This window comes from Hypomesus transpacificus, chromosome 15, assembly GCF_021917145.1.
Source record: "Hypomesus transpacificus isolate Combined female chromosome 15, fHypTra1, whole genome shotgun sequence".
Taxonomy (NCBI): domain Eukaryota; kingdom Metazoa; phylum Chordata; class Actinopteri; order Osmeriformes; family Osmeridae; genus Hypomesus; species Hypomesus transpacificus.
This window is the reverse complement of record NC_061074.1, coordinates 13,637,356-13,660,101: the sequence shown is the minus strand read 5'-3', so window position 1 is coordinate 13,660,101 and position 22,746 is coordinate 13,637,356. Positions and strand designations below refer to the sequence as shown.

The 22,746-nt window shown below is 39.6% G+C and overlaps 8 protein-coding genes across 8 annotated transcripts; 3 read left to right on the top strand and 5 right to left on the bottom strand.

The window, feature by feature from the left end:
- Window positions 1-626: 626 nt before the first annotated feature.
- On the bottom strand, window positions 627-1,592 carry LOC124477988 (olfactory receptor 146-like). The gene has a single exon (XM_047036073.1). The coding sequence runs from the start codon at window positions 1,590-1,592 to the stop codon at window positions 627-629; it is 966 nt and encodes a 321-aa protein (XP_046892029.1).
- A 1,255-nt stretch (window positions 1,593-2,847) lies between these two features.
- On the bottom strand, window positions 2,848-3,798 carry LOC124477987 (olfactory receptor 52K2-like). Its single transcript, XM_047036072.1, has one exon. The coding sequence runs from the start codon at window positions 3,796-3,798 to the stop codon at window positions 2,848-2,850; it is 951 nt and encodes a 316-aa protein (XP_046892028.1).
- A 1,132-nt stretch (window positions 3,799-4,930) lies between these two features.
- LOC124477986 (olfactory receptor 52B2-like) lies at window positions 4,931-5,875 on the bottom strand. The gene has a single exon (XM_047036071.1). The coding sequence runs from the start codon at window positions 5,873-5,875 to the stop codon at window positions 4,931-4,933; it is 945 nt and encodes a 314-aa protein (XP_046892027.1).
- A 3,088-nt stretch (window positions 5,876-8,963) lies between these two features.
- Window positions 8,964-9,899, top strand: LOC124477976 (olfactory receptor 52N5-like). The gene has a single exon (XM_047036054.1). The coding sequence runs from the start codon at window positions 8,964-8,966 to the stop codon at window positions 9,897-9,899; it is 936 nt and encodes a 311-aa protein (XP_046892010.1).
- Window positions 9,900-11,653: 1,754 nt separating this feature from the next.
- Window positions 11,654-13,111, top strand: LOC124477982 (olfactory receptor 2K2-like). Its single transcript, XM_047036060.1, has 2 exons — window positions 11,654-11,943; window positions 13,105-13,111. Exons 1-2 carry the CDS (start codon window positions 11,654-11,656, stop codon window positions 13,109-13,111), a joined length of 297 nt encoding a protein of 98 aa, XP_046892016.1.
- Window positions 13,112-13,522: 411 nt separating this feature from the next.
- Window positions 13,523-18,283, bottom strand: chrna10a (cholinergic receptor, nicotinic, alpha 10a). Its single transcript, XM_047036600.1, has 5 exons — window positions 18,212-18,283; window positions 15,745-15,890; window positions 15,386-15,540; window positions 14,439-14,971; window positions 13,523-14,254 (listed from the first exon to the last, which is right to left on the bottom strand). The coding sequence occupies exons 1-5, from the start codon at window positions 18,228-18,230 to the stop codon at window positions 13,563-13,565; spliced, it is 1,545 nt and encodes a 514-aa protein (XP_046892556.1). The 5' UTR covers window positions 18,231-18,283; the 3' UTR covers window positions 13,523-13,562.
- On the top strand, window positions 17,523-21,211 carry LOC124478344 (post-GPI attachment to proteins factor 2-like). The gene is made up of 5 exons (XM_047036601.1): window positions 17,523-18,108; window positions 18,196-18,445; window positions 18,571-18,677; window positions 19,335-19,443; window positions 19,558-21,211. The coding sequence occupies exons 1-5, from the start codon at window positions 17,944-17,946 to the stop codon at window positions 19,686-19,688; spliced, it is 762 nt and encodes a 253-aa protein (XP_046892557.1). The 5' UTR covers window positions 17,523-17,943; the 3' UTR covers window positions 19,689-21,211.
- rhoga (ras homolog family member Ga) lies at window positions 21,205-22,552 on the bottom strand. The gene is given in 3 exon segments (XM_047036602.1): window positions 21,205-21,344; window positions 21,347-21,822; window positions 22,023-22,552. Coding segments are annotated over 2 exon segments (507 nt in total). The 5' UTR covers window positions 21,798-21,822; window positions 22,023-22,552; the 3' UTR covers window positions 21,205-21,288.
- Between the last annotated feature and the right edge of the window lie 194 nt (window positions 22,553-22,746).

The window sequence follows — 22,746 nt, the reverse complement described above, 5'->3', positions numbered from 1 at the left end:
TACCGTAGGAATGGGATACACAAAATGAATAAAAACACGTTTAGAGAATGAGTTTAGGTTTTGGGTTATAAATGTTGTGAACAGTATGTAAGGGAGTCCTTCCTACTGTATTGTCTTGATATTAAGGTCACACATGGTTTTTGCTTTTCTAGTTGCAGCTGATAATGTGTTCCAACTGCACAAGACAAAGACAACTGATATTACACCTGCTTACCATTACTACTCACGGCTATGCTAGAAATGCAAATATGTAATACTTATTTACGTGTTTATGTTTACGTAATATAAAGTGGTACCACTGAGAGAAATAAACTGAATCTGAACAGCAATAACATAAAAAGCATGTGATATATACCACTCAATTCTTACTCGTCAAATTGGCCAGTGTTGATGTCAACAATTAAATTCTTGTTTGGGTTCAAACCTCAAGTGTCAACTATAATTTTAAGACCGACACAACAATTGTTCATCTAAACATTTATATAAAGTAGCCTATTTTGTTCATTGTATGTGTTGACTGTTTCATGTAAAACATAAATTTAGGTACAAGTGGATTGTACAACAATACATAGGCCATAACATTAAAATAATTTTCATAACTGGGGAAGAGATCACCCTCACAATTATTATAGAGCTATTTTATTGTCTTTCTTTAGCAGTGTGTGAAGCACAGCTCTAATATCCTTTGTTTTTATTCCATATATAATTGGGTTGAGTACAGGAAGTAGGATCCAAACCAACATTGAACTTAATTTTCGAGCATTTGGGGATAAGGTCTGTGAACGATATGCTGCTACTGTAAATGTGGCTAGAAATTCAAAAATAACAAATGTGAAAATTTGAGACAAACACGTGTTCACAGCCTTGCTTATGGTGTCTGAATGTCGATTCATAACACACACTACTAAAATGTTAGCGTAAGAAAAAAGCTGAATGACTAAACTAACAATCTGAAAGAACGCTGTCATAGCAACACCATAAATGTTGTTAACGGTCAGATCGTCACCACAAGAGAGGAGAAGCAGGGAAACGTTTTCACAGTAGACATTTTGCAGGGTGCTCCTGCACCTGTTTTTAGCTCTGGCCTGGAGGCCAAACAAAATGAGCATGAGGACAAAGTCAAAGCCCCAAGCTAATGTGATTAGACTGCACATTGTAAAAGGTGTCATGAGTGAATGATATTGCAGTGGTTTACATATTGCAAGGTATCTGTCAATGGACATTGCAGCAAGAATGAAAAGAACAGCGCCTCCGTACATATGAAGCCAGAAGGCCTGCAGGACACATGTGGGGTAGTATGCAAGGTTGGTCTGCGTAACAATGTCATGAAGCAACCTGGGTAGGAAGGCAGTGATTCCTATAATATCATTGAGTGGGAGACTAAAGAGGATGTAGAACATGGGTTTGTGTAGACTCTTCTGGGTGATGATAAGCACCAGAATAGTCAGGTTGCCAAAGAAAGAGAACATGTACACCAGCACACCCACAGCGAAGACCAGGTAGTTTACTGGTGAGGGGATGTCAAAGGATGCCATCGTCAGGATGTAAGTGAAGGTCTGGTTAGGGGGATCCACCTGTGATATCAAATCCATCGCCGAATGTTCAAGTCTGTCAGGGAAATATTAAAGTATATATGTATAATATACACAGAATCAAATGCAGTATTAGATTAATTAATCACAACACTAAATGTAAGCACGTATTTACACCACAGCAGACTTTTCTACCAACCTAAATACTACAAATAAAGGCAGGAATGTTTGTGTGTTTTTGGCTCGATTGTCTTGAGAACCGAGTACAGTGTAAAGTTGTAAATTGGTCGTTGTGCCGTTCAGGACACAATGATGTGTATTGTTGCATGTGATGTTGTTTGGATGAGCAGTTTGTGGCAATAATTGTTAATTCATACATTTGATTTAAACCCTAAGATTAAAATGTGTGGTCAAGTATCGATGGTTTACAAATTTTATACAGTAAAATAGAATACATATTGAATTTAATGTTGCTTGAAAACACTGTGCACTGTGATAACAACTGCTTGTTATCTGGATAGGAATTATGAGCTGTCTGTGTCTGTTTGTGTAGGAGTGGTGCCTTACCTTTGCGCTCAGTCTTAAACCCTGAAGAATAAGATATCAATATCCTCTAAGCAGTGCTATTTAAATATGTGCAAACCATGTGACCACAATCCCTGAAGTCAGATAACTGATTGGATAGAATAAACAACAAAGATTGTTGTGGACTGAATGTTATTGTGTATAATATAAGACTATATACTGTACCATTCATAATAATTAACCTCACATTAATGCCCACCCACTTTAAAACACCTTTACGTGTGTTCTTATACACTCAACTTATTCATGTGATAATGTATACTCTACATTGTTATCCAATCCCCCATCACCTTATGATGGCTCCCAACTTTGAATCTTCATCTTGAAATCTGAAATACTTTTTGTGGTGTCCAGGCTCAAAGAACAGATGTCACTATTTATTTGTTAAGGAACTTAAGAAAGTTTAAAATCCAGTCTTTGATAACATACATCCTACATGCTAGACATTTACACTCAGTTAACACATCATTCAAATATTCACCTTTTAATTGTGATGTATGCCAGATAAACTCAACCCTTTACACAAAAGTAGCACACACAATCATAATTTAAAAAAGAATAGATCATTGTTATTTCATATATTTATTCTTTATGTAGTAAGGTGAATACTTTGGGGTAAACTAGCTGAATCTCAAAACAGAGCTGCATTGACAGCTTAGCTTACTAGCCAAATATCTGCCATAATTTATATTTTCAGCAACCTGACAAGAATCTTACAGTAATTTGTGTTTTATGTGTTATCGATTTTTTTGTTATGTATTACTGCTAAAAATGAAGTTCTCAGTTCTTTTGTTTTCATTCCATAAATAATTGGATTAAGTACAGGAGGGAGTATGAAAATCATGCTACCACATAACTTTCTGGCATTTGGGGATATGTCTGAGAAGCGATAGGACAGGATTGCAAATGTGATCATACATTCAAAGATAACAAATATTAGTATCTGGGCCAGACATGTATTTACTGCCTTGCTTTTAGCATCAGATTGACGGTTAAAAATACATATTACTAATATATTAACATAAGAATATAACTGAATAACCAAGCTAATCATCTGTATAAAAGCTGTTAGGAAAAGACCATAAATGTTGTTAACTGAAAGGTCTACCCCACAGGACAATTTGAGCAATGCAGGGTTGTCACAGTAAACATTGGCAATAAATGTCTTACATCGATTAGCTTTAGCTTGGAGTCCAAACAGACCTATCATGAGAAGGAGGTCCAAGCCCCAAGCTGAGCATATGAGGAAACGTATGGTAAAAGGTGTCATGACCGAATAATATTGCAGTGGCTTGCATATTGCAAAGTATCTATCGATGGACATAGCTGCTAATATGAAAAGAGTTGCACCTCCATATCCATGAAGGACAAAGGCCTGTAGGAAGCACGTAGGGTAGTAAACAAAGTTGGTCTGTGTGACAATGTCCCCCAACAGCCTGGGTAGAAAGGCAGTGATTCCTATCATGTCATTGAGGGGAAGACTGAACAATAAGTAGTACATGGGTTTGTGAAGGCTCTTCCTGGTGATGATCAGCATCAGGATGACCAGGTTGCAGGTGATAGAGAACAGGTAGACAAGCATGCCAATGAGGAAGACTGGGTAGTTCACTGGGTTGGGAATGTCAAAGGTGTCAATTTGCAGATGGAAACTAAATGTGAGATTTTGAGTAATATCTTCCATTAGCAAATGTCCAAACCTGAAAAATGGCCAAAGGTGTCCACCATCAGTTTCAACACAAAACAACATGTTTAAAATGCATGTTATCTGATGCATAGGCTAAGCCTTCACATTACAAACACAGGTGACTATCAACTTATCACTGTTGACTTCTCAGTTGACTTAATTAGATAAAGTACAATCTTTATGGCTATAAAATAGTTTTCTTCCAGAATATTCGTACCTACTAATAGTATTCTAACTAGTCACTAATTTATCAGTAATGCATGTCTTCATAGCATGTTGTCCAAAGTATGCTTACCTTCAGTTATATGTTCTATCTTTCAGAGCAACACTGTCAGTATCGTCTCTTTGTAGTTTGAACTCATCAACAGTAAAAATGACATTTAATTCAGATGCAGCCATATTTATAAAAGGAGGAGGTAGAATACATGCGTAAGGCACGTGACATAATTACGTCAAGTCTGAGAATCCCTCTATGACAAAATTCACTCTGAAATTGTCTCCACTGAATCACCTTGGTTCTTTGAGACGATTCTGAATGCAATGAAATAAAGAGTGACCAAGAGTTCTGAGGTTTGATTGAGATTAAGTTAGCAGGTGTTGAAAAAATCTAGGATTTAACATGTGCTTCTGTCAATCACAATCAGTAGATCAGCTATTTTGTTATTATCTGTTCAAGTGTTCTATCTTATTCATTCACATATGCATTCCTACTGTAACATATAGATATTATGGACGGATGAAAGTCACTGGTCTGTGATGTCATATCTGCCTGATTGAATAACAAACACATGTAGGCTTATCTTTGTTATTCCTACATATCACATCATTGATGATACTTTGATTACAGCGTTAACTTCTTTCAGGAAACATATATGCTCACAGTGGGAATGGGATATGAATAAAAACGCACCTAGAGAAAGGTTTAACATTTAGTGGTAATTTATTTAATATGCATCTGAGTTTGAAACCTTAATCCAGTCATTTAGTTTGTAAAGAGTTGTTAAGGGTATGCAAAACCTCAGTGACAGTGTGTGTTGGCTGATTCTCTATTTTCTGCTCATTAGAATTCCATACACTGGAAAATCTTGGTATCAAACACATTTTTATATTCAAATTGAGTTCAATATGACTAGAACTTTGCTGAAACTTTAGTTTGAAATACTTTAAGGAAACTATTTCGTATTTCACTCGTATTTAAACCATATACAATTGGATTCAGAAGCGGAGGTACAAGGAATATCAACATGCCCATAATCTTCTGAAGGTCAGAAGAGATGTTCTGGAATCTGTGTGATAGAATAGTGAAGGTCCCCACAATCTCAAATATGATGAATATGACTAGTTGTGCCACACAAGTGTTCACTGCCTTACTCTTTGCCTCTGACTTCCTCGTAGCCAAGCAAGCTATTAATATTTTCACATAAGAAAATACCTGGACAGACACACTGATGATCTGCATAACGGCTGTGTTGAACAAACCTATGATATTATTGATTGTTGTGTTGCCACAAGTGAGTTTAAGAAGAGATGGGTTATCACAGAACACATTCATGAGAGAGGACCTGCAAAGAGGTAGCTTAGTCTGCAATGAAAACAGAGATACAATCAAGGCAAAGTCAAGGCCCCAAACCAGACATATAATAAACCCCACCATTCTGGGAGACATGACAGAGTTGTACTGCAAGGGCAGGCAGATGGCCACGTAGCGATCGAAGGCCATGGCGGCCAGGATGAAGAGAACCCCACCTCCGTACATGTGGAGCAGGAAGCCCTGCAGCACACACAGAGGGTAGTACACTTGGTTGGTCTCCATCACGACGTCTGATAGTACCTTGGGCAGCATTGCAGTGATACCTATCACGTCGTTCAAAGGAAGGCTGAAGAGAATGAAATACATGGGTTTGTGGAGGTTCTTCTGCACACTGATCAGAGCCAGCAGAGTCAGGTTGCAAAATACACTAAAGAAGTAGATGACGAGACCAAGAAAAAATATGGGGTACTTGGCCCCTGGTGGGATGTAAAAAGGGTCAAGGCTCAACTGGACACTGAGACTGTTCAAGGACGTGTTTTCCATGACAGCTGAAGTGTGGTTGTAAAAATTAAACAATTACAAAAAAGTTTCCAAAACAGTATTAAATAGATTAACTGTACATAATTTACGAGACTAAATGAATCACTGGCTTGTATGCCTTACATGCACAGGCAACCATAAACCATTAAAGAAACTGTTAGTTTCTCCAGGGTGGAGCTCTTGTCTGCTCACAACGCCATTTGACAGTCTTTATATATGATGGTCATGAGGTGTCTTCACGTCACTCTACACATCCTCTGCGACACAGAACTTGAATATGGGAAATTAAGATTCCCACTTTCTTTTGACTGACAGTAAACTGTTGTCACAGAGGATGCCCTCTGTGACATACCCATGACTTTGAATGTCACTGAACAACTCAATGATCAGTGACAGCAGATGTGGCCTGTCTCTTTACATTACATATACAGCACGTTGACAGTTTGGTGGCTAGTAATGCTAGTTATATTATCATAGATTTTAGGATACATTTATTGCTAATAAAATGTATATTTTACATTTGACCTTTGCAGGCCCACACCTTCGTATTAAAACTCCCGAAGCAGATGTATTTCATCATGTGCTTAGTTTGACTAATACTAACAAAAATTTTCATTTTCCATGCTTAGATGCAATAACAGAAATTGCATCATTGCATGGAAAACATGAATTAATGACGCCCTATGAGATATAATTATATGGTGTGTTATTTTCTGTAACAAATTATAATTATTCTATAGAGACATGATGCCCCCATGTCGTTAATCATGATCATGTTTACTGATGATGTGTGCTGGTAATAACATCCACATGGGACGCTCTAGTCTCACAGTTGGGTCATTAGTGAGGCCACAACTATAGAGATAACTACATGTTATTTTTCTGAACAGTTAACTCTATGATAAAACATTGTGTGATAGGAAAGGTCATTTGAGTTTAACCTAGATTGCAGTATCATTTAGTCCCACCATCACGTATGATGTGACTTGAAATAACATTAATTATACTCAACTTCCTCTAACTGTCATACAATATAATTGATTTAAGCGAGAGAACAATCATGTAAGTACTTATTTATGGGATGCTCTATCAAGACAACAGCTTTATTAATGAGATCTAGATTCTCTGTCAGGACCACGGCCTTATTAAAGAGATCTAGATTCTCTGTCAGGACCACGGCTTTAGTAAAGAGATCTAGATTCTCTGTCAGGACCACGGCCTTATTAAAGAGATCTAGATTCTCTGTCAGGACCACAGCCTTATTAAAGAGATCTAGATTCTCTGTCAGGACCAAGGCCTTATTAAAGAGATCTAGATTCTCTGTCAGGAACACGGCCTTATTAAAGAGATCTAGATTCTCTGTCAGGACCACGGCCTTATTAAAGAGATCTAGATTCTCTGTCAGGACCACGGCCTTATTAAAGAGCTCTATATGTTTCCTTTCAGGCCAATAATCTTATCAAGAGGCATATGTTGAGGTGGACAGCAGGGACAGGTTAATCAGCCCACCCTGGAGGGATAGTAATGTGGACTGGAAGACAATTGAATTGGCCTCCAGTCATGGTGGATGAAGGCCTGAGGGCCAAGCAGTGCTAACCCTGTGTCTACAGAGATACCACTAATGCTCTTCAGGGATAGTGGCAAGTCTGAGAGACACTCACTATCCACACTACCCTAGAATCAATTACTTCTACAATACCTCACTAATTTGATGCATATAAACCTTCTTTTGAGTTACGTTTTTTACCTAACTGTTTACCTTTTCATTGGGTATCATATTTAAAGTTGACAAAACAAACTAAAATGTTTTAATGACAATTATTATTATTTTGTACTATGTCTTCATAGTACATTTTATGATTGGATATAAAAATATATATTTTTAAGTTTCACTAATTGGTCAGTATCTATATCTATCATTAGTTCCTAATGTGACTTGAGGGACATGACCTAAGAAGCCCTCAGAGTGCAGTTGGAGTGTGTCACTGTTGCATAATGCAGTATAAGTGTATCCTCTGCTCATTATGAGAACTTGAAAACAAAGTGTGATGCTCTCTCCAAGGACCATGTATCTTGATGCTGACAAATGGGACTTGTTAAACGGAAAGTAGTGAATTATGACAGAAACAGTTTACCTGGCCCAATTCCTGTCAATTAAAATGTCCAAAATCCACAACACCAGCACATTTTGTTTAACAACTACTGACATTCACATTTTACATTTAGTCGTTTAGCAGACGCTCTGACATGGAGAAAAAAAGATTTATTACGTAATTGCTGCAGCAGATTAAATGACCATGAAGAAGCTAATGCTGCTGACTTCTTAAAAAACTGTAGGATTTTAAGTGTTTCGTGCTCTCTGTAGACAGTAATAATCAATCTAGCATTAAGTGTAAAAATATGATTATCTGTGAAATTACATGTGATATCTAGGATAGAGGAATTACCCTTTATCATTTAGAATACTAGCTCTTCTGCATCATGACACACAAGAGACAGTTATGAGTGAACTGTTATTTTTTAAGTAATGCTGTTTTCCTCAGAGCTGAGATGCTGCAGTCTATAGAAAGGCTACACCCCTCAGGCCTGGTTGACGTCAGTTCGACATTGATTTGCTAATCTTTCTCTCACCTTTGGAAACTGGATATATGCTAAACCCATTATGCTGTACCACTATTTAAATTGCCTTGTGTAATCAAAGCTTCTGAACACTGGCATGACATGAAACAAACTGGGCTAGTGCAGAGATTAAGCACAGTGCCAAACAGACCATAACTACAAAGCAGGTGAGCATATATCTCACTGTGGCTTCGATGGCTTGTCATTTAAGATAATATTAAAAATCCTTCAACAGGAGTCTCATCTGCTACAGAATCGGTGAGGTATTACCTCTGTATATGACAGCTGCCATTGAAGTTCAGGTAATTTATTTAGTTTCATTTTGATCCTTGTGGAGGTCCTGAGCATATTTAGTGGCCTAATAGTATTAACTTATTGTGTAACAACATATATTTCATCCATGTATGACATGTATTTACACACATTTACACATATTTGCATTGCATTTCTTTTAACAGATTTACCCTGCAAAATGGATGGCAACAATTCATCTCACAGTGATATTCTCCAAATGGAGGGCTTTAACATTTCTATGGAGTTCACATATCCTCTGTTCTTCTTGATTCTGTTTGTCTACCTTACACTTCTTATCTCCAACATTGGAGTGATTGTACTCATCATCAAAGAGCAGAGCTTACACCAGCCCATGTACATACTCTTCTGTAACCTGTCCGTAAATGACCTCATTGGGAACACTGTGCTACTGCCCAGGCTGATGCACGATATTGTTTCAACTCCGAAGTTGATCTCATATGCTCAGTGTGTCACACAAGCATTCTGCAGCCACACATTTGGCTCGGCGTCCCACATGATATTGATCATTATGGCTGTTGACAGATATGTGGCTATATGCCACCCCCTACGGTACAACTCAATAATGACAACCAGAACCGTGGTTACCCTCTCTGTTTCAGCTTGGGGGACCTCTCTGCTGTTGGTATCTGTTCTGCTCGGGCTCACTGTTAGGCTCTCTCGCTGCCGCTCTATCATACTGAACGCTTATTGTGACAATGCATCGCTGTTTAAGCTATCTTGTGAAAATGTGACAGTCAACAACATCTATGGACTCTTTTTCACTGTGTTGCTATTTAGTTCCTCAATGGGAAGTATTGCTGTCACTTATTTCAGGATTGCTGTTATCTGCTGGACCAGGAAAAACAAGGAACTGAATAGCAAGGCAGCACAGACATGTGCCAGCCACCTTGTCCTGTATCTCATCATGCTTTGGTCAGGATTTCTGACTATCATTTTGCATCGCTTCCCAGACTACCCCGATTTGAGAAAGCTGGCCTATATTTTATTTCATGTTGTTCCTGCCAATTTGAACCCAATTATTTATGCCATGCAAACAAAATCACTGAGGCAGAAAATTGTCCAAATATTCAGCAAAAAGATCATGCACTCCTAGAACTGGTGAGTCTTGCATGATGTAAATCCAACCATTATTATCATTATCTCCTGGTTGATGACAATAAGACTTGCACCAGACCATATAACCTTCAGACATATTTAACAAGTGAAACAGAGGTTATGAAGCAGGACCTGAGGTCTGTGCCTGCTCAGCACTGTAGTGTCACAGCCGTCTCTGTGCAGACCTCTAGTGTCTATTTGCTGAAATAACATTCTGCTGAACCTTTTGTTGTTCCATACCAATCTACCTGATCCTATTTCAAATGCATAAAATTATGATGATGATGTAGCTGTTGTTTATATTTATAACATAATAGAGTCAGTAATACAATAGCATTCTTTAAAAACTAGAACTGTTTTCTTTTACTTTGAGAGTCATGTTATAATCACAAACTACATTTTTGGCTGGTATGGCTCACTAGACAAAGAAATCACAGCTGTTTCATACTGTAGAATATTGTCCATAAATGGTCCTCTCAAAAGACTGTAAATACCGTACTTGAGTGTTTCCAAGGCTACATCACAGAGCATGGCTGTTTTGCAAGAAGAAAGAATACAACCATGTTTGGTGGCCGGTGAAGGGAGGGGGGGCAGATGGGGGGGGGGGTTGCATGCTGTGGTATCCAACGTCTCAGTCTGTATGGTGACCATTAATCTCGAACAAAATCATGATCAGTCATCAACACAAAGAGCCCTTTGAATAATATTCTGATGATGGAAATACTTCAAATGTCCATCATAATGTGTGTCTACTGATGCTCAGCAACTATATTCATGAATTCAGTGTACTCGATGTCTACGGTGTGATTAAACCATTTTAAATGCAATAGAATGACATTTTATATGCTCACGTTTGTGTGACTGGATCCAGAAGATTGCTTTTTGTAACTGGTCTTGGTCAAGTCAAACCTTTGACCTAATGGATCCGATTGGGCCAAGTGTGATAATACCAATAAACAAATGGATACTGTGGTGAAACTGTTTAATGCAGAAAAAAATCCATTAGAATATTTTAATTCCCCTGGATTTGATTAACTATGGTTTGTTGCTCAGTGCTAATTAACTGGTTGTGAGGAGCCACAGAGCGATCTATACGAAATAACAAATTATTAAACAGTGACATAATAAAACCTTGTAATTGTAGGAGGTGTCTGGGTGTCCAGTAGGACTTCAGTAGTGTTGTGAAATAAAAAGGAGAACAGAAGCACTGTTCTCTCCAAATGGATAGAGGCCAGGCCCATTCAAGTGGAGGTTCCCCCCCTATACATTTTTTATCATTATGTCTCTGCGGAATGAATAGAACCGGAACATTTGCAGGCTGTCAGTGAAAGGGCTGGTTGAAGGTAAGTGTGGGTGGTAATGCACTTTAGTTCATGGGTATTTATTAAGTATTTGTGGTTATAGTTTTTATGTTTACTTTCATTCTAACAGTTCGTCGGTTTGACACCACCAAGGCAGGATCAGAAAATGCAGAGTAAGGTGTTCTGACAATCCTTTCAAAATAAATTATAATAAATGTCTTTCTATTTTCATCAAATTGTGTGAATACTTTTTTTTTTAACAATAGATCCCTCTCCTGAAGACTTCAATGTAACTCATGTGACTGAATTTCTCATTGTTGGGACTGATCAGGGTCTTAAAAACTTCTATGTGGAGTTGTCTTTCTTCATCTTGGTGGTATATATCATGATTTTAATTGGAAACCTCATCATATTCACTCTGGTGATGACAAACTACAAACTACAAACACCCATGTACATCTTTCTTGGTAATCTGTCTTTCATAGACATAGTAATAGCAACCAGTGTTCACCCTAAGTTCATAACAATGGTTTTACAGAATGACTTTACCATATCATTTTCAGGTTGTTTTATCCAAATGTATGTGTATTTGGGTGTTCAAACTGTTGAAGGATTTCTCCTGTGTGTGATGGCTTATGACCGATATGTAGCCATCTGCAATCCTCTTCGTTACAGCAGTATAATCTCTGGGAAGGTATGTGCTCTAATGGTAGCTATAGCATGGGTGTCTGGTCTCCTAATGCCTTGCTTCTCTGTCATATTTGCATCACAATTGCCATTTTGTAACACCGGAGTAAAATTTTGGTTTTGTGATTACCCAGCTGTTGTTTGGCTGTCCTGTTTGGACACTACATTTTTGATTGATGTGGCTCTTTCAATTGCCGTGGTGGTTATGTATATACCTTTCATGTTAATTGTGTGGTCCTACTACAGAATAGTTCTAGCCATTTGCAAAATTGCAACCTCCGAAGGACGTATAAAAGCTTTTTCCACCTGCTCCTCTCATCTGACTGTTGTTCTGGCCTTTTATTTTGCTCATTCTTGTGTATATATTAGTGCCAAAGTATTAAATAATAATAGTTTTATGCTTATCTTGATATCTATTATCAACAGTGCTCTAGTTCCTGTTCTAAATCCCCTTATTTACACTTTTAGAAACAAAGAAATAAAGGATGCTTTGCAAAAGCTCTGTTGTCATGGTAAACGACAGTCCTAAAAAATGTAATACGCAATACTTATTATGGTAACACCATATCACCTAAAAGAAGTCCTCCTACAATGTAACTATAATAATTTGTCAAGAGACATGTTTGTGTTAAAAGCAGAGGCAATTAAATAATCCTATTTGGAAAGATATAATGAGATCAGCAGGGAATGCAGGTTGTCACAAGACTCAATGTAGGTAAAATAATTGAATTCACCAACAGGGGCCTGGTTTGAGTACACCAGTTCAATTCAAAGTGAGAGACAGGTCATATAGATAATAAGAAAGTGTGTACTTTTGGGTTCTAAGCACTAATAAAATGGAATGACAAGATCACATTGTTCAATGTTTTTTTATTTCAAAACAGTCAGGGAAAAGGATGCCTTTAATCTATAATGATGTAATATTGAATAAGACTAAGACCTGAAATGCAAGAGATGCATTTAAGCCTACAGGTAAACTGTGACTGCAGGATATCAAATGGATAGAATAAGTACGTTTGGTATTGCACAGAAGCACAGATATCATCTACAGTATTTCTAGAATATTCCGACCGATACTTCCACACAGGAAGCAGATAATATACACATAACAACAGATACAGAAAAGCTATTAAAGGTTCCAAGACATGAAAACTTCACTTTAGGAGGTTATTTAACATTAATATGAGTTCCCTTAACCTGCCATTGGTCCCCCAGTGGCTAGAAATTTCAATAGGTGTAAACCAAGACCTGGGTATTCTTCTCCGCCTTTGAGAAAATGAAAGCTCAAACGCTCGGTTTTGAAAATCCGCTCCTTGTGATGTCACAAGGAGGAAGGTTACCTCCCCTTTCTCTGTCTTGCCCACACAGAAAATTTGGCCCACCAATGAAAAAATTAGCTAAGACCATGTTAGCACAACATTGTTTTTTCCTCGAGACATCATGGCTTGCAAACGACCGAAGCATGGCAGTTAGCCCCATCTCTTTCTTCCTCATAGCATTTAAAGCTACAGACACCGAAACAGCTATTTCTGAGGAAAGCTCATTGTGGGACTGCTCGTAGTGGCTGTAATTCTGCACCAAGGCTGAATTTCTGGAAAGAGACTTCAGATACAGTATTAGGGGACCACTAAGGTCTATATAAAAGCATCCAAAAACAGCATGTCATGGGATCTTTAAATTGCCTTCCCCACGATAAGCAAGCTCATGAGGAAGACCATGATGAAAAACATCCACATGAAGAAGCGGTCTAACACCTTGGCCACCTTCTTCCACTCCCCAGTTCTTTTCTGTGTGGCCCTCTGATCACGGTAGCAGTTGGCGATGTACTCCATATTCCTGAGGAGCTGCTGCTGCTGACACGCGCATTGACTTTGGCACGGGACCTCTTCCCCAACTCTGTCACTCACACCTCCTTTCCTGCTCCGCCTGGCTGACCTCAACGTGTCCCCACAGTCCAGACTCATGAACACGCCATTCCTCCAGGCGCTGTAGTGGTTGGTGGGGTTCCTCCCCATGGAGCCAGTGGGGCTCATCATCTGATCCAAGTCCTCTCTCACCTCGGGGATCACCGCCTCCAAGCCTCCCTCCACCCGCACCCGGAAGTCCTCTCTGCCTGCTTGTCCGTTCATGCAGCAGTTGTCTCTTTTCGGTTGGGGAGGAGGCTCCTGTTTCTCTGGCTGGACAGACAAGCAATTTTCCCCCACTTCATAAACAAAGCACACACGTGCCAGGTATTGCAGGATGACCTTTTTAGCCCATTTGGGCACAGGTTTAGCATCTGGGCCGCAGTGGTGGATGTTCATGATGAAAATGGTCAAGGCAGTGGACGCTGTTATCATGGTCATTGTGGAAATGTAATATTTTCCTAAGGGGAGAAGATATAGAAAAACATGAACAGAATTAACAAGACTTCATATTCACAGCTCCATGGGTTTAGTTACAAACGGTCCACAGAGATGGATACATATATACAATGTTGATTATAATGAATAGCATTTCAGGAAAAGTGCACTGAAACATTTCTATGACTGAAACATCATTGCACTCACCAATAAGTGGGACATTCTCCGAGGGAGGCATGATCTCTGCCACCAGCAGCTGGAAGACTGTGAGAGCCAGCATCACTGTCACCCCTAGGGACACCTTCTCACCAGAGTCAGCGGGCAGATAGAATCCCAGAGGAGCCAGGAAGGAGATCATCACGCACGGAATGAGCAGGTTGAAGATGTAGAAGGAGGCCCTCCGCTTGAGTTTGAGGGTGTAGGTCACGTCAGGGTAAGGCTCGGCACAGCACCCGTACAGAATGACGTTCTTCTTAGCAGGCATTCCCAGAATCTCCCACTCCACGTTCTCCACCAGGTCAGCTATGTCCGCACTGTCCAGGGCATTCGTGATGTCCAGCTGGTTCCCATTGTAGGTCCAGGAACCGTAGGTGAATCGGCACTGCTGGGAATCAAAGGGGAAGTAGGACACGTCCACCTTGCAGGAGCTCTTGGTGATGGCCGGGGAGTCCCACATGATCTGTCCGTCATGTCTGATAACCACATTGGTGTGCATGGGGACTGTGAAATGGTCATCTGCACTGCAATACACAGACGTTACTACTGGGAGAAAGGAGGAGCGAGATGCAAATGAAGTGTGGAGCGTGACTGTGATGAATGCATATCCGTTTAGTCATGTCTTGTATGTTTAATGTAGTCTTGTTTTCTCATCAAATGTAACTTACATTATAAAGGAACAGATACAAGATCAATTCAAACCCACTCTCAGTTTTGACTAATAAAGTAGCTACTACTCAATACGAGGGACAGTAAAGGCACAAGACAGGCAGTTTGAGAAGCTATCATGGAGCGTCATCTCCTTCAGCCCGCTCACCACCTTCTGAACACTCCCATGAACAAATAACTTCAAGGAATGTTCAGCTTGTGCCTCCCGTCAACGTGAATAGTCAAAGTTGAGAGCTCTCTCTCTGTCTCTCAATACCATTCCGACCTACTTGTTATATAGGACAATGTCAGGTCTCCATACATAACTACCAGGTATACGGATGGTATCAAGCCCATCATAGTCATCTTTATCCCAGGTGAGGTAGGAATCTGTCCACACCTGCCGGATCCACAAATATGCTGTCAATATCTGGTTGCGTTCATCCTGAAATAGATGAAATAGCGTTAAACTTTTTCTGCCTTTATCTGTCCTCTGACCAGCAATTGTTCTGTCGATAACCTGTTATTCTGGGTTACTTGACCTGATTAAGAATATTCTGAATATGAATGTGAAGATAAATACATATGCAATGTGTGAACATAGAGGTTATTGTACCACCACAATAAAATTATATATCTCAGATTTTACCATGTCAATGATTTGTGACAGGGTGATCTGCAAGGTGACATTCAGGATGTTGTCTGTGTCTTCCACCGGCCTCAGAGCACTGGTGTAGTTGCTGAACAAATCCTTCAGCAGCTTCTGTGCGTATTTTCCATGAGCACTCCAACAGACTGACCAAGTTAGAGAGAGAAAATACTTTACAAAATAAACAGATAGTATAGTTATATATCATGCGATGGGTTAACAAACAGATCTGTGTGTTAAGGAGAGTGGCAAATGCATGCAAATGTTGTAGGGTTTCAGGGAACATTCAAACACATGGCAGATGGTGCAGCACACTGTGAGTTGGGGGATTTGAGGGCAGATTACCCTTCAGAATCTATGGTAAGAGATAATGTCAATCTGCCTTTATACACAAGCATGACGCTCAAGATTGTGTTGATTTCCCCTGTAATCCAAAAACTACTGGACCTATTGTACAACGTCAGATTAGATTTGTTGTAAATATTACAATAAATGTAATGTTTTGTGGACTCTGACGCGCTGTTTACTGAGCTGGGACGACAAAAACCAACCCTTGCCAGATAAGTCAGCTGTTTATGATGTATACAGTGGATTTAGGTTAGCCAGATGTTGACACTGCTTTTCTGTTTTCAATAATGCCTTTTGCAGAGAAAGGACACGGGATTACAGTGATAAGAAAATCCCTTAACAACTGGACAGGCTAGAAGTTTCCAGAGTCTACAAAACAGCTCTGAAGGACCATTAAATCAGCCGTAATATCTCTGCAATGTGTTTAATTAGACGACACAACAGCAATTCCGTTTTTATCTCCTTGTTGCATGACTATCAATTAGGAATGTGTGACCTAAAATACAGAATATCTAGATTTAGTTCTGTGAAACAAATTAAAAACCGCTTCAAATTTACACTAAACTGCAGTTATTTTATAGAATAAGATAGTTCAGTACTGTTGCTACCATCTCACGAAGGCTCCCATCCCTACTCTAAAAACAAAAGGTATTCTTATTGTTTACATAATTATTATCTTAAATACAGGTTAAATATTGTTTTTTTATGTTGTAGGTTTACAATTTCTTATTTTCCGCAAAAGAGAAAATGAAACCGGTAACTTACCTGGAACAATTTCGATACTTAGAAGTAAACTTAATGACGCGTGTATTCCCCATAGTTTCATGTTGCTGCAGTTTTCATGTATTTAACTTAGAGAACAAAGAAAATATTACCCCAGATGATCCTTTCAGCGACGCTATGATTGAAATAGGTTGATTGGTGCAGAAAAGTCACTGTGCTTTACCAAGAAACTGTTGTGTGTGAATGAGAGGACAGGAAAGGCGGGACATATGACAGAATAGTCAGGTTCAAGTTACTCGAGCCTGTAGTGATTATGTGAAACAACTCTATGAAATAACAACGATTAGAGAAGTTTTTATAATTGAATTTTTAACAAGTTATAGGATTTATCCCTGTAAAATATTGCAGAATTTCCTTAATACGAATATTAAATAGGCTTTATTAAACTCCCCCGAAGTAGCACCATGGAGAGTTCCCAAAAATTCTGTTTTACATTCTCACTGACAGCCTAGATGCTAGCCTACCAATCGTGGAATCGACGTTGGCTACATGATCATCAAGTAGCCTACCCATTGCCACAATTCTTTGAAATAAATGGTTTATGCTTTATGATTGAAAGAGCATCACTGCCTCATATACAGTAATGCCTGCGCACTGACCGTGCGTAGGCTTTCTCTTCCGGGTTGCATACCACCAGAAACATTTCTCCGAATCTGTTTCCAGACATCTTGTGTTATCCGCTGTTAAAGAACAAATGCATTTTTGTGAAATAGATATTGACCCATATTGGAACGATTGTGGTGATAGGATAGGCTACAGCAAGAGGACCATCCGTGTTCTCCTGGTTGTGAAGATGTTATGTTGTTGAGAGGAGACCTACGTGAGAAAACGTGTTGGACCTTTTCAGCGTTTTTGAACGTCGTTATCTCCTTAGCAGATATTGTGTTATCTTTAGTAGTTGTGTGATCGCGATATTATCTACGAAAAACAAAAATTAATATGAAAAACTATATATTTTTATTGTTTGCCTTTGAGGCATCTTTGGTTTTCAGCAATAGTTTCACCAATTGAACATTAGCATTCAATGTATAGCCTATCAGTTGGCCTATTGTCCTGATCCACACTAGGATGCTGCAAGCGCCTAACACCCTGGGGCATGAAAAGCCCCTGATTAGATTATCCTTTTCCTCATGTGTTGTGAGCACAGTGAGTCTACCACTACTTGGTCTAACGTCATGCATCTTTATATCCTCCGTTTTCCATTTTGAAGATTCAACCGGTACACATTGCCAGGTAATCATTTTTAAGATATCTACAAATTGCCCTGCATTTGACCATTTTAATCAACCTGTCTCTAATGATCGCTTTCCATGATTTTAGGTTCCTAATTATTTACCATCAATCAGTGCCTCCATAAGTCAGAGTCCAGAGTGCCATATCTGGCGTGTCTGCATCGGGCTGCACTCTGCTCCTCGGTTCCTTGTGGCCGTGTCCTACTTTAACCTCTACAAGAGTCGCTTCTCCTCCAGGTTCCCACAGTGGCTGCTCTACAGTGGGAACCTGGTGTGTGCGCTCACTGAAACCTTTGGTCTCTTGCTGCTCTCTTACGTGTCCTCTAACGAGACCTACTGTGAGTGGCCTCTTTCATTCTCAACATTTACACATTTCATCTGAATACATTCATTCAAGCCTAATCAATAGACTACCTGACAGTAACACTGTTTTTCTTCCTTCATCATGATGGTTTTTCCCTAGTTGTCCATAAGGAAGGTTTCGTCCTGTTCATCTTCAGTTCTCTAGTTTACATGTTGATAACATGCCGACTCTGGAATATTATCAAAAAGTACTCTCTGAGCCCCGAGGTGAGGTGCTGCTTCCTCCACTTCCTCTTTTGTCATCACAACATCTCCAGTCCCATGTCCAATGTTAACTATGTTGCATGATTAGAAATATTTGTTCAGAACAGTTGTTCCCCCCAAAAACCCAAATGTATTTGCCAATTTTTTTTTCCCTCAAGAGAATGGATAGACATGAAGACCCAGGTGGGTGCTGCACATTGTAGTTGAGATGCACTATCACACAGCAGCCATGGGGTGGCAGTATTTTACATGATACACAGTAGATCTTTTGGGGGAATCAACAGTATGGACATGCATGCACTGTGTCTGTCTGCAAGTTGGTGGTGGTGGGCAATTTTAGGACCTCTGTAGTAACACTCTTTGTGTAATGAGGAAATGATGTTGCTTGAGACACATGGTTACTGTGACATGCCCCTTGTTGCGGTGAAAGGATGTGGTGGAAATAGGAGGCTTCTTTCACCATGAAATGCGTGCTTCCCCAACAGAACTGCTACCTCATCATGTCTCTGCTGCAGTGTCATACAGACTGCTGTCATGTTTAGGAATCAGTTAACCATGTGTATTATCATTCCATCCATACTGTGCCAGTCACCTGCACTCAAAGTGACAGACACACAAATGTATCCTGGTGCTGTCAGACATATATCTTTTTCTTCATAGGACCTTAAATCCTATCACTGGAAGATCCGGTTCTTGACTCTCAACGTGTCTTTCTGCTTCCTCGCTGCTTACTTTTACTGGAAACACAATATGTATTGTGAACCTGGGAGTAAGTATGATATACATATTTAACGTTATTACAAGGTCTTCCTTTCATTGCAGTGTAGGTGTGCCCATGGTGGTGGTATTGTTAGTAGCCTCCTTTCTTATCTGACTTTCACAGGCTACACTTTGTTCTCCCTGTTTGAGTATCTGGTTGTTTTGTCAAATATGGCCTTTCACCTAACTGCATTCTGGGACTTCAAAAGCAGAGAGGTAGTGATTCTGTCAGTAGCAGAAGAAAAAGACTTCTGACTGGGGAATCGAGGTGGCAGCACCAGTTCAACAACCTCCCAGCCCCCACCAGACTCTGATCCCTCTGCCACACTGGGAACGCAGGAAGATGTTTTGTTTCATATATGTTAATAAGGACCTCATGACACTGGACATAGACAATTTGCATAAAGTATACTGCACTGGAAAGGTATAAACTCATTCGTTCGACAGTGCTGTGGCCATTCGAGGGTCACTGCTGTTGGTTAGCCAGACACGCATGTTTTTTCCTTCTTCTGACGGGAACAAATGAATTGTAGTGCAAACATCTTCAAATCTCACACATTAGTAAAGTGCAGAGGACAAATCATGATATAATACAGTTTTTTTCCATACAGAAGGTTATTGGCAACAACTAATGTTTCTCAATAGATCTCAATATCTATACGATACTCAGATCTTATGGTCACACATACTCTAGCTGAAATTACAGAAGTCTGCATGTAAATTAACTTCCTGGTTGGTGAAGCAGATGGAGTGATAGAGGGAGAGAGGAGAGATATTATTGTTACTTCATATTATACATCAATGCTGCAACAATGAGGATGTGTTATTTGTAGTGTTCCTGCCAGTAAGTATAGACACTGATGCCTTATTTTACTATCAAATGAGAAACAGGATGGAACAGCAATCTTTTGCTGTTCATTGATTTTCACTTCTACAAAAACCCGACTGAGTCATACACTTCATTCAGCACATTTGAGAGAACCATGATTATGTCAACCAGGTGGGACAGTAGCAAGTGTTAATCCAACACTGAATTTGTAGGTGGTCAGAGATCTACAATCACACTTCTTTACATTAAAGTGACTTAAGTATGTGACACATTTCCTTGCAGTGAAACAGGGTGTCTGCTATAAACAGAGACAAACCATACTAAGATTTTGGTCAGATAATACTAATGATAATACTAATGTTGAACTTTTGTGAAACCTCACTCATTCAAATCTAAAATAGAAAGCAAGCTATGGACTTTCAGGGGGAAGTTACTGACTGGCAGGGTTCCTTGTATTCTTTCTTTCTCTGTCTAACTAATGACCACGATAGGAAAAATATATCATGTCTTTAATCAAAGGCCTCTGTATTTCCTCTTTTAAATCTAGAACTCAGCGATTTCAAAGAAGGAACAGTGTAATAACTCTGTGGTTGGTTTGCAACACACATCACCATAGAATCACTGATTGACCAAAGGGTGTTGAAGAAAATCATTTACACAATGTGAAAATGTGCACATTCAATTCCACTTTTATAAAACAACCATTGCAATATCAGAAACCATTGGTACAAGATATGGGATATTATTGTGGATTCATGATTTTTCCTGACTTTTGAGATGTTCAATTATTGTTAAAGTCACTGCCAACAGTTTACTTCAATGATCAATTGTAAATATCTGGTAACTGCAAATTTTAAATCAAGCACATAAACACAATCAGTTTTAAAACCATATGTACATAATGCAAGTAAATAAATGTACCTTGTTTGATTTGTGATTTTTGGTTCTGTCTATTGTCACTATAATATTGTACATGTTTTTTTGGTCGGTAGTGGTTGTGGATTGAGAAAAGCACGCACAGCTTCATCAAACACCTGTTTTATTCCCTCTTGGTTGAGGGCAGAGCATTCCAGGTACTTCAGGGCGTGGATTTGCTTGGCCAGGGCAGCGCCCTGTGCTTGGGTGATGGTTGTCTGGTTCTGGTCCTTCAACTTCTTCAGGACTCCTTCATCGTTGCGCAGGTCGCTTTTGGTGCCAACAAGAAGAATGGGCACATTTGGGCAATGATGGGTAACCTCTGGATGCCACTTGTGCTTGACATTCTCATAGGAAGGCGGGCTGGCGATGGAAAAGCAGATGACAAAAACGTTGGTTTGGGGATAGGAGAGGGTGCGTAGACGGTCATACTCCTCCTGTCCAGCAGTGTCCCAAAGGTTGAGGCTAATTGTCCTGTTGTCCACTGTCACCTGGGAGCTGTAGTTGTCAAACACCGTGGGGATGTACTCATTAGGGAAAGCGCTGGTGGTGTGTGAGATCAGCAGACAGGTCTTACCCACCGCACCATCCCCAACCACCACACACTTGATGCTCTGCATTCTAATCCCTTTCCGTCTCAGAGCCCTGAAATACATTAAAATACTGTTGAGTGGTTCCTTTCAGCGACTAATATATATTACTCTCAAACTCCCGATTGCTTTTATCTCCTTCTGAAAGCGCTTATTAATCAATAAACTAAGGTTATGCAGCACGCAGGCGCAATCCATGTTTTACATTTATTAAACATTGTGAAGTAGGCTAGTCTATAAAAAAAACAAGCATACCTTTAACTGTATCTTGATCCAGACAACCTACGGTCCTTTTCTGTAATTCTCTTAACCAGAAAAAAGTCAAGGCAGAAGTCCTTATGAGTTTGAGGAAGTGATGGCTCGTTTGCGAATGGTCCGCTCTTGCAGTTGAACTTCATGAACTTCTTGGCGTAGGCTACATTTAAAATGCGGTGTGCAGTTACTCAGACCCAGAACAATTACATGTTTATGACACGATCGATTTTTTCAATCAAACACCTTCATCTTTATATTCAGCAAACAGCTTGAAAGCGTAGCCTACACCAAGATCCTGCCTAATGCGAATTTGGGGTTGGTTTACAGTGGAATCCTGTCTAATCTGGGGTTTTGTCTATGTCTAATACAGACTACTATTTGTTTAGGTCTACTAGCCTATCGCAAATTATTATTTTTCTCCCCTGCTGAACAACCTGTGGACGAAAGGTTAACGTTCCACTAATTCCCGTAGGCCATCAATAAGATACTTTATTGTAGTAGTAGGCCTACTTTATGTTGTTAATGCCAAGCCTATGATGCCTTTTTGCAGATGCCCTTTTATGATACATAGGCTTTAGCCTATTGAAAAATGTTCCCTGGACGTCGTTAAAGGCAGTCGTCACACAGAGACCCGTAGCTGAACTCAAAAGCCTCGAGGTGGCAGGCTTGAGTTGAAATCCCGACGCTGCCCGTTACATCCCCACCTCTGCGGTAGAGTATGTGT

Bases quoted from the DNA above. Each gene is read 5' to 3' on its own strand.
- LOC124477982 (XM_047036060.1), top strand. From the start codon at position 11,654: ATGTACATCTTTCTTGGTAATCTGTCTTTCATAGACATAGTAATAGCA.
- LOC124477986 (XM_047036071.1), bottom strand. From the start codon at position 5,875: ATGGAAAACACGTCCTTGAACAGTCTCAGTGTCCAGTTGAGCCTTGAC.
- LOC124477976 (XM_047036054.1), top strand. From the start codon at position 8,964: ATGGATGGCAACAATTCATCTCACAGTGATATTCTCCAAATGGAGGGC.
- LOC124477988 (XM_047036073.1), bottom strand. From the start codon at position 1,592: ATGGATTTGATATCACAGGTGGATCCCCCTAACCAGACCTTCACTTAC.
- chrna10a (XM_047036600.1), bottom strand. The intron at 15,541-15,744 runs GTAAAATCTGAG...CATCTATTTCAG, and splicing joins TGTCACAAATCATTGACATG to GATGAACGCAACCAGATATT. The intron at 14,255-14,438 runs GTGAGTGCAATG...TTCTCCCCTTAG, and splicing joins GGAGAATGTCCCACTTATTG to GAAAATATTACATTTCCACA.
- LOC124477987 (XM_047036072.1), bottom strand. From the start codon at position 3,798: ATGGAAGATATTACTCAAAATCTCACATTTAGTTTCCATCTGCAAATT.
- LOC124478344 (XM_047036601.1), top strand. From the start codon at position 17,944: ATGCTGCAAGCGCCTAACACCCTGGGGCATGAAAAGCCCCTGATTAGA. The intron at 18,446-18,570 runs GTGAGTGGCCTC...GTTTTTCCCTAG, and splicing joins GTCCTCTAACGAGACCTACT to TTGTCCATAAGGAAGGTTTC. The intron at 19,444-19,557 runs GTAAGTATGATA...TGACTTTCACAG, and splicing joins TATGTATTGTGAACCTGGGA to GCTACACTTTGTTCTCCCTG.